General features: G+C 38.3%; 1 protein-coding gene across 1 annotated transcript in view; it reads left to right on the top strand.

Annotated features, from left to right (window-relative positions):
- The window catches only part of bmpr1ab (bone morphogenetic protein receptor, type IAb), a 75,550-nt gene extending 61,523 nt beyond the window's left edge, over positions 1–14,027 (top strand). Inside the window, exons 4-13 of the mRNA XM_052103418.1 lie at positions 5,508–5,679; positions 5,783–5,885; positions 6,025–6,121; positions 6,266–6,362; positions 7,174–7,309; positions 7,644–7,836; positions 7,943–8,240; positions 8,709–8,884; positions 10,486–10,616; positions 10,768–14,027. Of these exons, the coding sequence (XP_051959378.1) occupies positions 5,508–5,679; positions 5,783–5,885; positions 6,025–6,121; positions 6,266–6,362; positions 7,174–7,309; positions 7,644–7,836; positions 7,943–8,240; positions 8,709–8,884; positions 10,486–10,616; positions 10,768–10,893 (1,529 nt within the window). The 3' untranslated portion in view covers positions 10,894–14,027. The remainder of the gene's footprint in view (positions 1–5,507; positions 5,680–5,782; positions 5,886–6,024; positions 6,122–6,265; positions 6,363–7,173; positions 7,310–7,643; positions 7,837–7,942; positions 8,241–8,708; positions 8,885–10,485; positions 10,617–10,767) is intronic.
- The last annotated feature ends 23 nt before the right edge of the window (positions 14,028–14,050 follow it).

Below are 14,050 nucleotides of genomic sequence, written 5' to 3'. Positions count from 1 at the left end.
TAGCTCCGATAACATTCCTGAACCCTGTGGTTGTTGTTGCGATGCTGTTGTGGTTGCGGGAATTTAGCTCGTTCATATCCACGCATTGTAGCTTTTAGGATGTGTAGGGATCAACACATCATAGCACATTACCATGCCTTTTACAGTCTCTCTTAAAAGCAGCCCATGAGCTGGCTGCACCATTCACATTACTTCAATTTACTGGCCTCTTGCAGACAGAGAGAGGGGAAAGAGAAGGGCTCTGTGAGGGCAGTTTCTAAAGGATACAGGGATAATGACTAGGGTTCAGACTGGTAGAGCATGGCTCTAGCAACAAGGTCATGGGTTTTATTCCCAGGGAACACACAAACTGATAAAATGTATACTTTGAATTAGGGCTGGGAGATAATATGATCTCGATATTTATTGTGATAAAAAAAATCCCAGAATCTATGATAAGCTATTGAGGAATATTTTATATTTTGTGCATGTCGCTAAAATGCAAGCAGTTCGGCTTTCTCAGGCTGCGTTTCCACTGGCATGGAAGAAATCTGCTCAGATATGCTCACAACGCTAGGAAATTGGCTTGCTCCGCACCGCGGTCAATCCTACAATCCACCTTGCGAGCGTGGCGCTCTGCTTCCGTAGAAATTAATTGAAAACGCTCTCTCAGCTTCCCTCACAACACGCCAGTGGAAACGTAGGGTCAAATTGGATGAACTTGCTAATGTTAGCTGCCTTAGTAACGATTAGGCTGCATCGGACACCGGATTGATTCCATCCACACTGCAACACTTCATGACAACTGTTGCGCCCTCTTCTCTAGTGAAAAGCGTGACAAAACAGCAGTACTGTGTGCACCAGCTCTGATCTTTCGGCGCTGTAGTCTTGAATATTTGTCTCTAGCACCAAATTCACATAATTTATTCCCTGTCCCGCTCCGCACACGTTGCCTCTTTTCTTTTGTGAAGACATGAAGCGCTGCATAGGTTAACTTGGTTCCAAAGTGCCCTTTAGACCATAACATTTTTCCCTTTTAAATTTAGCTTTATTAATCAGCATGTTACGAGCCTTTAATAATGAACTAATCGATTTCTGTTCTAATTTTGTGAAAATTATTCTGATGTCATCATCTCTGGAATGGATGACAGGGAAAGACAATAAAATTACTAGTTGGTAGCCTAGTCTTTCTCACTTTAATGAAAATATTAAAATGTTCCATTCAGACTTTTACGTTTTCTAAATGTGCTCTCAGGGGATCCCCTGAACCCACATACAGTATAATTCCACAGTAACAATAGCTTCTATTCCCCCTTACTTGGGTATCTGAATCTAAAGAAATATAAAATATATCATATAAATGTAAAAATATTCAAACAAATACTGGACTGCTGTCAATATGCTTCAAAACGAACAGATGATCTTTTATTTGCAAATGCACATAGTTTATGCATTGATATACTATAAAATATTTTAATATTTTGGTAAAAGATCCCTCATATGTCACTGCTTTGGCTGTCTCTGGACCCCCAGTGCAGTTTTGTAGTGACTTTTTTGACTGTTTAGAATTAATTTTTTCTTCTTTTCTTCCACCAACTTTGAAATAATAATAAAAAAAAAAGTGCAATGTGTAAATGTGAATGTATATCATGATAAATATCGATATCAAACAATATGAAATATAATATTGTGATTACAATTTTGTCCATATTGCCCAGCCCTGCTTTGAATGCACTTTGAAGTCACTTGGATAAAAGTGTCTGCCAAATGCATAAATGTAAAGATGCTAACCTCCATAGAATGTTTTTTTCCCTTTCTTTCTTATCCCTCTCTCTGCCACAATGTTTGTTACCGGTTTCCACCTCCATTACCACACTGGGCCTTGTTTGACTAACGGTGCCTGGAGTAAACTGTGAAGTGATCAAAGATGTGAGATCAAATGCTTTCGGCATGTATTTTACATTTTGCGCTAATGGTGGGGGCCATGGGATGCCTTCACGGCTTCAAACTAGCATTTCTCAACTGCAAAAGCCAAATCCTGACATATAAACAGAAGATTGATATCGCTGGAGTGCAGCATATGAATGGAACTCTCTGACTCATTCACTAAGAGAGAAAGTATTAGAGGCAAGGGGAGGGCAAGAGAAAGGCAATAGATTAAAAAAGTAAGAGAGGGGAATAATATAAATTAATTAATTGGCTCTATCACTCCACTCTCTCCTCTCCACCAATAGCTGGTGTGTGGTGAGTGTACTGGCACACTATGGCTGCCGTCACATCATACAGGTGGATGCTGCACATTGGTGGTGGTTGAGGAGACCACCATGTTCTCTGTTTAAAGTGCTTTGAGTGTAGTGTCAGAAAAGTATTGTATAAATGTAATGTACATTCATTAATTCATAAACACACTAATATTCAGGTTTGCACAGTCTCAAGAGCTCAGTCTCTCAGCTCGTGCCACTCAACCTTGTCTTCGACCTCAAATTTACTCACTATAATCCCATCTCTTGTTGTCCTAATCTGGTTTTTCACTTTCCCTCCTAATCCCACTTCTCCCCAGGCCATTCAACAAAATGTTTTGTGACAAGTTCTTTTGTAAGCAATGTTCCACAAATTGACTTGGTGTTGAGTAACACCTTATCGTGTTTGACATATCTGTTCCATGCTCCCTCTCAATAAAACTGATTATGGCAACTGCATTGTCAATCACACTTCCATTCCTGACCTGAGCGTAATTTTTTTCACTCAGATCATTTCATTTCAGAAAAATCCGGTAGCACTTTATTTTACAGTACTGTTCTACATTTATGTACTATATAATTACAAAAAATATAGGAATTACTACATAATTCTGTTCTAATTCTACTACATAATAACTATAGGAAGTACATGTAGTTACCCAGTATTACTAAGTACTTTCTTGGGTAAATACACCGTAAGTATACTGAAAGTACATGTAAATATAAAAGTGTAAAATAAAGTGCAACCAAAAATCCTTAGGCAGGGCTCAACACTGACCAATTTCCTTACGCTGTTAAAGTTTTTAAGAAAAAGCAGTTTAACACACCTTTTAACGCATAAGCGCATTGTTACAGGCATTTGAAGAGTGCACACGTGCGTGAAAAGACCGGATAACAAACGTCAGAGAATGTAGCCCAACAACAAATCAACAGTGCAAAGAATTAAACATTTTTGGGAGTACAGTGGGAAAAGCACATACACTATAAACTATACCCATTTATCTACACCAATAAAAAGAGTGGAAGTCAGGGGTGACTTTCGAACGGGTGGGTTCAAACAAACAGAATTCTTGTTTTAAAACAAACAGCAGCAGCTGGCCGCATAGTTTTAATTTTCTAATTAGCTAACGATCTAGTAATAGGCAGCAGTTTTTCTCAAGCCTCTGCAGCCCGGGTTAAATTCATATTGCAAGAATGATATTCTGATGCTCGCTGACGATTAGGGATGCACCGAAATGAAAATTCTGGGCCGAAACCGAAAATCCAGGATGCACTTGGCCGAAAACCGAAACCGAAATTTTTACCTATTTAAAAAAAAAAAAAAAAAATGTTGTGTATAATTGTATTAATTTTATACTTTTTCGTTAATTTCATGAATTTAATTAATCTGAATTGAAAAACTACAAACCAATAAAATAAATCACACTTTTATTGAAAGTAACACACCAAAATTGGACAACAAATATATTAAAACTATATTAAATATTATTCTTCTTTCAGTTCTGTAAAAATCTAATTTTACAGATTTTATTAACAATTATCCAAATAATGTAAAGTTTTAGAAAACTATTATATGCAAAACAAGAGTCAAGAAATGAACTTAGCTAACATCTTTCAAAAAGTTTAAATATGCAACAGTAATTTTAATTAAAACAACAGGCAGAATGGCAGAGGGCCTCTATTCCACTGATCTATATATATCTATAATATATATATATATATATATATATATATATAGATCAGTGCTCTATTCTGTTTATGTAAACGTACACTTTAAGTGAAAATGATTGTGCAAAACAACAGTGCAAAACAGCACTGAATCCAACCTCAACTGTAAACGACAGATGTATCCTCAAGTGAAGAACAAGTGTAATGTAATTGCTATACACATCAAATTGGACCGCTTTCTATTTAATTACAAGTGACAGGTTTCTCTTCAAGAACAAAAGTTGCTAAACGTTCTGACAGTCTCTCCTGTCTGAAAGCTCATCAAGAACATGAGATGCTGCACTGAACAGTCTCTCACTCTCTGTGCTGGTGCTTGGGCAGATAAATACCTGTGCGCAATCCGCGCAAGCAAAGGAAAGTGGTCTTTGTTTATGCGACCGTAGTCAAGGGGATTGTCGCTTCTGGCTTAGTTCAGCTAGATACGTCTCAAGTTGTGGTGTAGCTGCGCTAGTTGTGACATTTTCCTGTAGAATCTCTTGCTGTATTCTGTATATATATATCTTGAAAGTTCTGCTGAATAAACACTGCAGATCGCAAATTTGATGTCCTTATCAGAAACTTTGAAGAATTTCCACACCGCTGACATGATCGGCCTTTGTTTGGTAGCGCTGTGATAAGGGCTAGATCGATCCAGAGTGAAATCTGAGCACTGAGGGGCGGGGCGAGGAGGTATATATTTTCGGCTCATATTTTCGGCCTTTTTTCTCTTTCGGCCGAAAACCGAAAGTGCCATTTTCGGCGGCCGAAATTTCGGTGCATCCCTACTGACGATGTAAGAGACGTGAGCAAATCAAATGACACACAAACCTGCAACATCTGTTGCGACTCACTTCTTATGAAATTCACCTCAGTGAAAAACTTAGCTGCACAAGTTTATATAGAATGTGTAAAGTATTTTCCAGAACTCATGTGGCGGCACATATGTAGAAAATCCGAAAATATGTGGAAATATATCACAGTGTGTCCATTATTACAAGTTCAACGTGATATTGGGTGAACATGTTTTCATGCGTTTTGACAGGTGCAGTTTCACATCGAGATGGAGACTGGCTTATGCAATGCGAGATTATCACAATTATAGGCTAAAACAGTTGAGTAATCCCATTGTCATTAGGAAAAACATGTATTTATTTTTATTAAAAGTTATGCAAAATATGGTTTCATATTATTAATAATAAATATTCAAAGCCGTTGATCATGTACCAGTGTATGACAGAGAGCCAAATGAGTCTGTTAGACTGAATTTAAGGTCATTGATCATAATTGGTGAATTGCTCTAAAGCCTGAAATATAATGAATTTTGATGATTTAACACAAGAGAATAATACCTGATAAAACTTCAAATAAGTTGCCAGAATATACTGCTGTTTTTAATGGAAGAAAGACAGTCTTGTACATTTTGTCAGAGGGGTGGCTTACTATTGTAGACTTAGTAAACCCTTGCGCTAGTGGCAGAGAAATTACACACTTCACCTTTTAAGTAATGAACCACAATGAAAAAGCAAATAAGATATAGTTATGCAGTCTTGAAATCTGACTCTCATATTCCAACTGTTCTAGGTGGGCAGAACCCAGACTACATGCTCCATGGCACTGGAGTCAAGCATGGATTGGATCACAAAAAAGCCCAGTCAAGGGACGGATCCACCGTGGCTCCAGAGGATGCAGCTCGTTTCCTTAGCTGCTACTGTTCAGGCCACTGCCCTGAAGATGCAACAAACAACACCTGCGAGTAAGTGAAGCATGTGCTGTTCAAGCTGCTCACACCAGACACATCAATATTTGTCCATCTGTATGTGAAGATGTTGATTAAATGGTCTTATGTACTTATAAAGGACGAATGGTCAGTGCTTTGCTATCATTGAGGAGGATGAGCACGGTGAAGCTATCCTCACCTCAGGCTGCATGAAATATGAAGGCTCTCACTTTCAGTGCAAGGTAATACATGGATGGAAGAGTCAAGAATGCCGGCAATGGCATCATGGCAGTGGAAAAATAGTATGCAAGAATAATAATCTTTAAGTTTCGATTGCTGGGGTGTTGTGATTGACTGCAGCATGTGGTTATTGTTGCACAGGACTCTCCTAATGCACAGACCAGGCGTACCATTGAGTGCTGTTCCTCAGATTTCTGTAACCGAGACCTTCAGCCCACACTTCCACCTCCTCCAGACAGTAAGTGGTACATGCTTAACATCCAATGCAGACTGAGTTTAATCTCATTTTAAGATGAAGCAGTAAAAATGGTTCCATAAATATGCATGTTTATTTTTTAATTTCCCTTTAAGTGGCTTTGATATCTCATTGTCTCTGTTCCAGAGCCTCCAATATGGAACGCCCACTTGCTGGCCTTCCTCGTCTCAGTGACTGTTTGCTGTTTCACTTTAGTTGCCATAACAGTCGTGTGTTACTACAGGTGAGACTTGCATTACGTAATGACATGTTTACCTGTCTGAAATAAATGAAATGCACCATAGCCTGTTAAGCATTAACCAGCACACTGAAAGTGCCAACTTTAGGTAGTCAAGTGAATGTAACTTCTTTTGTGGTTGACATTAATACATGGATACATTAGCCCCAAAAATTATTTGGACACTTAAGTCACATGTGTTCTTTGTGAAAATTGTGGCTTAGGTGTCCAAATACTTTTTGTGGCCACTGCATAAACATATATGTCTTATACACCGATCAGCCATTCTGAGATGTTATTCTTCTCACCACAATTGTACAGAGCGGTTATCTGACTTACCGTAGACTTTATCAGATCGAACCAATCTGGCCATACTCTGTTGACTTCTCTCATCAACAAGGTGTTTCCATCAGCAGAAATGCCTCTCACTGGATGTTTTTTGTTTTGGCACCATTCTGGATAAATTCTTGAGACTGTTGTGTGTGAAAATCCCAGGAGATCAGCAGTTACAGAAATATTCAAACCAGTCCATCTGGCACCAACAATCATTCCATGGTCCAAATTACTGTGATACATTTTTTTCCCCATTCTGATGGTGGATGTTAACATTAATTGAAGCTCCTGACCTGTATCTGCATGATTTTGTGCACAGCACTGCTGCCATGATTGTGGGTTGGTGCTGTTTTGGCGACACGAGGGAGAACTACACAATATTAGGCAGGTGGTTTTAATGTTGTGGCTGATCGGTGCATATGTAGTAAGTGATTGATGCTTTGTGAATCAGTTTCTGTTAAGTGACATGTGGCCGTTTGCTCAGGTATAAGCTGCAGACGGGACGGAGACGGTACCAGAGAGACCTGGAGCAGGATGATGCATTCATCCCAGCTGGAGAGTCTCTCAAAGACCTAATTAGTCAGTCCAGCACAGGCTCAGGTTCAGGGCTCCCCCTGCTGGTGAGGAGTTGTTTCTGAAAATGCTTTTCATATTAAGAGCAGGGTTCCAATAGTAATGGAAAACCTCACAAGATAAGATCATTTTAAATTTGCAATTTTCAGACCCAGAAAAGACATGGTAATTAATAAAATTCTAGTCACAGAAAAGTCATGGACATTTTTAGTTGTGCTCAGTTTTAAACTATTTAATCTGCCAGAAAATGCCATTTGTGAGTGCAATCACTATTAAATTATATTAAAACATCTTTATCAAGCTTAAGATATAACATTCATAATTGAAAACCTTGGAAGATTGAATAATGATACACGGGTGTCCTATTCTCTTTGTTCACAGGTTCAGCGCACCATCGCTAAACAGATTCAGATGGTGCGTCAGATTGGAAAGGGGCGGTATGGAGAAGTGTGGCTTGGTCGCTGGAGAGGAGAAAAGGTAGCGGTGAAAGTTTTCTTTACACGTGAAGAGACAAGTTGGTTCCGAGAGACCGAGATTTACCAAACTGTTCTTATGAGACATGAGAATATATTGGGTAGGTTCCACCACTACAAAACACTTACAGATTTGAGATGGAATTTGCTGTACTGATTTAGCCTTTTTATTTAACATGAACTCTCATTCTTCCTGTGCTCCTTCAGGCTTTATCGCTGCAGATATTAAAGGCACTGGAGCGTTCACTCAGCTTTTCCTTATCACAGACTACCATGAGAACAGCTCTCTCTATGACTATCTGAAATACATTACCCTTGATACACAGGCCCTGCTGCGGCTGGCCTACTCTGCAGCCTGTGGCCTGTGCCACTTGCACACAGAGATCTATGGCACGCAGGGCAAGCCTGCCATCGCTCACAGAGACCTGAAGAGCAAGAACATTCTCATAAAGAAGAATGGCACCTGCTGCATCGCTGATCTGGGCCTGGCTGTGAAATACAACAGGTGAAGACAATTTTACAACACACACTCACTCATATATAACATGCACTGGGTTTAACTAATGTTAGCCTAATATATGACATTGTAGAAAGTTTAATGAACATTTTCCATATGTAGAGCATTTGTGAATATTATTTTTGATCTTTCTTGTTGCTATAATGACATCACATTTAGATGAATCACTGGGAATACTTAAAGGGGCTTATTCTGTCATCCTTTACTCACAATCTTGTTTTTTTCAAACCCATAAAACTTTTAATTTTTTTTTTTACTTTGTACTTTTTAAAAAGTTTAGTTGAAATGTTAGCCTTAGTCACCATTTACTTTAATTGTATGGAAAAAAGGTGCAATAAAAATGAATGGTGACTTGTATGGTCATTCTGCTTTTGTGTTCCATGGAAAAAAGAAAGAAAGTGTTCATTCACATCTAGTTTGCCTTAAATATTGACCACATATTTGTATTTTTCTTAGTGATACCAATGAGGTGGACGTCCCTCTTAGCACAAGGATGGGTACACGGCGTTACATGGCACCGGAGGTCCTAGAAGAGACACTGAATAAGAACCAATTCCAAGCATACATAATGGCTGACATTTACAGCTATGGTCTCATTGTTTGGGAGATGGCCCGTCGATGTGTGACAGGAGGTATTTTTCACATTACATTTTTTTTTTTCTTCACATTTTTGTGTTCATTTGTACCACATATACTCATACGTATACAGTTGAAGTCAGAAGTTTACATACACTTAGGCTGAAGTAATTGACCTCTCCACAGGTTTCGTATTAGCAAACTATAGTTTTGGCAAGTTGTTTAGGACATCTACTTTGTGCATTTGTTTACAGACATATTGTTTCACTTTTAATTGACTATATCACAATTCTAGTGGGTCAGAAGTTTACATACACTAAGTTAACTGAGCTTTAAGCAGCATGGAAAATTCCAGAAAATGATATCAAGCCTTTAGACACTTAGCCAATTAGCTTCTGGTAGGAGGTGTACTGATACCTGGGATGTATTTTAAGGCCTACCTTCAAACTCAGTGCCTCTTTACTTGACATCATGGGAAAATCTAAATAAATCAGCCAATGCCTCAGAAAAAAACCTCCTCCAGTCCTTGGGAGCAATTTCCAAATGCCTGAAGGTACCACATTCATCTGTACACACAATAGTGCGCAAGTTTAACTACACCTTGGGACCATGCAGCCATCATACCGCTCAGGAAGGAGACACATTCTGTCTACTAGAGATGAATGTAGTTTGGTGCGAAAAGTGCAAATCAGTCCTAGAACAACAGAAAAAGACCTTGTGAAGATGCTGGAGTAAACAGGTAGACAAATATCTATATCCACAGTAAAACGAGCCCTATATCAACATAACCTGAAAGGCTGCACAGCAAGGAAGAAGCCACTGCTCAAAAAACCCTAAAAAAGCCAGACTACATTTGCAAGTGCACATGGGGACAAAGATCTTACTTTTTGGAGAAATGTCCTCTGGTCTAATGAAACAAAAATGTAACTGTTTGGAGGAAAAAGGGTGAGGCTTGCTAGCTGAACAACTCCATCCCAACCATGAAGCATGGGGGTGGCAGCATCATGTTGTGAGGGTGCTTTGCTGTAGGAGGGACTGCTGCACATCACAAAATAGATGGCATCATGAGGAAGGAAAATTATGTGGATATATAGAAGCAAAATCTCAAGACATCAGACAGGAAGTTAAAGCTCTGTCGCAAGCGGGTCTTCCAAATGGACTGTAACCCCAAGCATACCTCCAAAGTGGCTTAAGTACAACAAAGTCAAGGTATTATAGTTGCCATCACAAAGCCTTGACCTTCTGTCTGTAGGAAAGGGCCAAAATTACAGCAACTTATTGTGAGAAGCTTGTGGAAGGCTTATCCAAAATGTTTGACCCAAGTTAAACAATTTAAAGGCAAGTCTACCAAATACTAATAAAGTGTATGTAAACTTCTGACCCACTGGGAATGTGATGAAAGAAATAAAAGCTGAAATAAATGATTCTCTCTACTATTATTCTGACATTTCACATTCTTAAAATAAAGTAGTGATCCTAACTTACCTAAGACAGGGAATGTTTTCTATGATTAAATATCAGGAATTGTGAGAAAACTGAGTTTAAATGTATTTGGCTAAGGTGTATGTAAACTTCTGACTTCAACTGTACATAATTATCCCCCTTATGAATTTATTATGACTTTCTTTTAATATTGACAATTTTCCTTTGTGTGCAGGCATTGTTGAGGAGTACCAGTTACCATACTGGGACATGGTACCTTCAGAACCATCCTATGAGGACATGAGGGAAGTGGTGTGTGTGAAGGGTATGCGGCCAGTGGTGTCTAATCGCTGGAACAGTGATGAGGTAAGATCCATGGATTTAGAGTTCACCAGTTTAATTATCATTATTTTTAATGAGTTTTTTCACTGGTTAATAACGGAGGATTAAATAGTTAATATTAAGATTATAAAATGCTACTCAAAATAATTTATGCTTTATCTTTACCTCAATGCAGTGCTTACGGGCCATGCTAAAACTCATGTCTGAGTGTTGGGCCCACAACCCAGCCTCTCGCCTCACAGCTCTTCGAGTCAAGAAAACGCTCGCCAAAATGGTTGAATCACAGGACATCAAAATATGATCAGATCTCCCGCCAATACCAACCTGAGATAAATCATGGAGATATTTATGCTCACATCATGAATTATTGCCTCTGTTTCTAAACAGATCTGTGGGAACGTTGCAGAGAAGAGTATTTACCTCCCTGTCTGACTGCGATTCCTCGCCCTGTTGCAGTTACACACTTAGTATCATTTAGCACCCTCTGCTGGACATTACGTGTCAAAGGGCATCCACAGGGAAATAACGGCAGAACTGTAGTCATATGTCCAGCTTTCCACACACAAACTTCAGAGGTTGGTACTCACATCATCCCCGTCTACATAATTTTTTCCAGGCACTCTTTTATTGATTGGGAGAGAAATGATCAGCTTATAGTGCTTTCTGTGAAAGCTGTGTAATACGATATGTCTGTATGGAATGGCATGATAGCAGCATTTTCCATTGGAGTGCAGTAATGAAGTCACATTTCAGGTGCGTTTGGGAGAAAGATAAGGACTGACCCATCTGTCTTTGATTGAGAGGCGGACATAATGGGGGTGATATTTAGATTTGTGATCACCCCCCAGTCATATGCTTCGGATGTGCCCCAGTGTGGCTTGCCCTCACAAAATGGCCACTCTGCATTTGGACTGTGTGCAGTTGTGGACACCAGAACTGCATAAGAGAATGTGCTCTATTTAATACAATTGAACCATATTATCATACCGTATGTGTATAAAACAAAAAATTACCCATTTACTACATATTGATGTTAATTATGAACTTTTTTGAAGAATTATTCCTTTAAATTCTTAAGTTTCTAATCCTGTCCATTTAGATGTTCAAATACAGAATTGGATGCTAGCAATAAGGTTGATGTTAGAAATGTAATCACTTCTAGGGAAAAGGAAGTTTTGCTCTGGTGCAATGACTGGAGTAATGTGATTTTAACTCCAGCACTGGCTTGAAGCAGTGAAATGCCACAGGTCAAAGTTTGCCAAAGCTGCAGCCATAATAGGTCTTTTCAGCTAGAGGATGGTGACAGATCTGATCTGGCTTATTGTAGGTCCGCTGGTGCATATGGATAACCACAGCTCTCATATGCCACATAACTAATGTTTTATTTTATCCAATAGCCTATATGTCAACCACATCTGATTCATCAGAGTCAGATTGGATGTCTGTTTTGAATGCTTTATTTAAATGGTTTTGCCTTGAATCTAATGTTGTCACCACTTGGGAATCATGTGACTGATCCTCAGATTTAGAATTTCATAAATGTCTAATGTGATAAAGCAAATGCATGTGCTGTTTATGTCATATAGGATGAATTATCGAGGTAAGAAACTTTACTTGCAGGACTGTTAACGTTATTCTTGCAAACAACAAATGTTTTTAAGGACTTTTTATAAATGTGTTTGTGTGAATTATTATTTCTCATTTGCTCTCACCTGTTTACTTCCAATGTGTACAACTAGAACCGTCATCTGTAAATGGTACACTGCCTGGCCAAAAAAAGTTCCATACTCGAATTTTTCGTTGGACCGTCTTTAGCTTTGATTATGGCGTGCATTCATCGTGGCATTGTTTCGACAACCTGACAGATGAGGCAGCATAATTAAAATTACACAGTTATGATTGTTTTACTACAAACTTTGAGACTTTATATTATATTTGACTCTCCAGTGCTGGAACAGGGTTAAAACAATGTGTGGATATAGGTCTGGCTATGCGAGACTGTAGTTTGAAGTAATCACTTTTCTTTGCATGATACATTAAGTATCTGCTTATTTAAATCCAAACAGCTACTTTTTTTTTTTTTTGGCCAGGCAGTGTACATGAAAGTAATTATTTGTTTTGCGAGACTTCCTGTAAACTTTTTTTTACTGAAAAGCTTTGTCAAAAATTTGTATCAATATGACTGCATTATTGGCACTTGTGAGAAATGCAGTTTTAACTTCAAAATCAGGGTCCTTTGCCATCATAGCTTCCGCCATTGCATTTGTGGAAAGGTACAACCTTGTATGTAACCTTTTTCTTATTGTTTGGGCTGTAGCTCTATTCTCAAGCTTAGTCTGTCCATTAAAAACATGCAGTTACCTTGTGAAATAACATTTTAGCCCATTTAAAGGAATAGTTCGATCAAAAATAATAATTCTCTCATAATTTACACACCCTCATGCCATCCCAAACTCATGTGACTTAATTTCTTTTGTGGAACACAAAGAAAGATATTGTGATTGAGATATGTGATTTTGTCAATGGTTTCCAAACATTTTAAGCACAAAAAAAGGACGTAAAGGCAGCATAAAAATAATTCATACGACTCAAGTGGTTTAATCCATGTCTTCAGAAGTGATATGATCAATTTGGGTGATAAATGGACCAAAATTTAAGTCCTATTTCTCTATAAATCTTAACATCCGCAGTGTCCTTGGCATGGTCATGAAAGAAGCTTGTTAACACACTTCTATGCATTTTACGCATGCATAGAACACTGTGCATGAACCAGGCTTGTTTGAAAATGCAGGCACAAGGTAAAATGATGGTCTCGCAGGTGGAGTTTTTGTTGTGGTACTTTTAAAATGTACAGTGGTTGCCAAAAGGTTGATTGTAAGCACTTGAAAATGAAGATGCAATGTCACTAAAAACTGCACTATGTTCCAGTTGGGCCAGATGTCAAGATATATTGTGAATAAGGACTTTTGATGTGTTTCTTACCCTAAGAATATCACTTGGATGTGGATTAAACCACTTGAGTCATATGGATTACCTTTATGCTGCCTTTATGACCGTTTGGGAGCTTGAAGGTTTTGGACCCCTTTGACTTGCTTGCATTGTATGAACACCATGTGCATACATTCTTCAAAATATCTTTGTGTTCAGGAGAGGAAAAAAAAATCATAGACATCTGGGATGGCATGAGGCTGATTAAATGAAGAGAGAATTATCATTTTTGGGTAAACTATGCTTTTAAGCTAATTTTTTCTTTATTATTTAATGTGTAATGGAAACAATGTAAAATGGCTTGAATAATATGTACTTTTCATTTGTTTTGTGCACAACATCTGGTTTTATGAGAGGTGCCTTATGTTTACCAAGAAAAGCTGTTCTGTACATAAAATGTGTCCAATGTATTAATTTTTAAGTAAATTACCTTATTTTAGTACACAATCATTAGGATTTTTTCTTTATTT

This window comes from Xyrauchen texanus, chromosome 33 (assembly GCF_025860055.1).
Source record: "Xyrauchen texanus isolate HMW12.3.18 chromosome 33, RBS_HiC_50CHRs, whole genome shotgun sequence".
NCBI classification, from domain to species: Eukaryota; Metazoa; Chordata; class Actinopteri; order Cypriniformes; family Catostomidae; genus Xyrauchen; species Xyrauchen texanus.
Note: the sequence above shows the minus strand (reverse complement) of the source record. Positions and strands in the feature narration are given on the sequence as shown.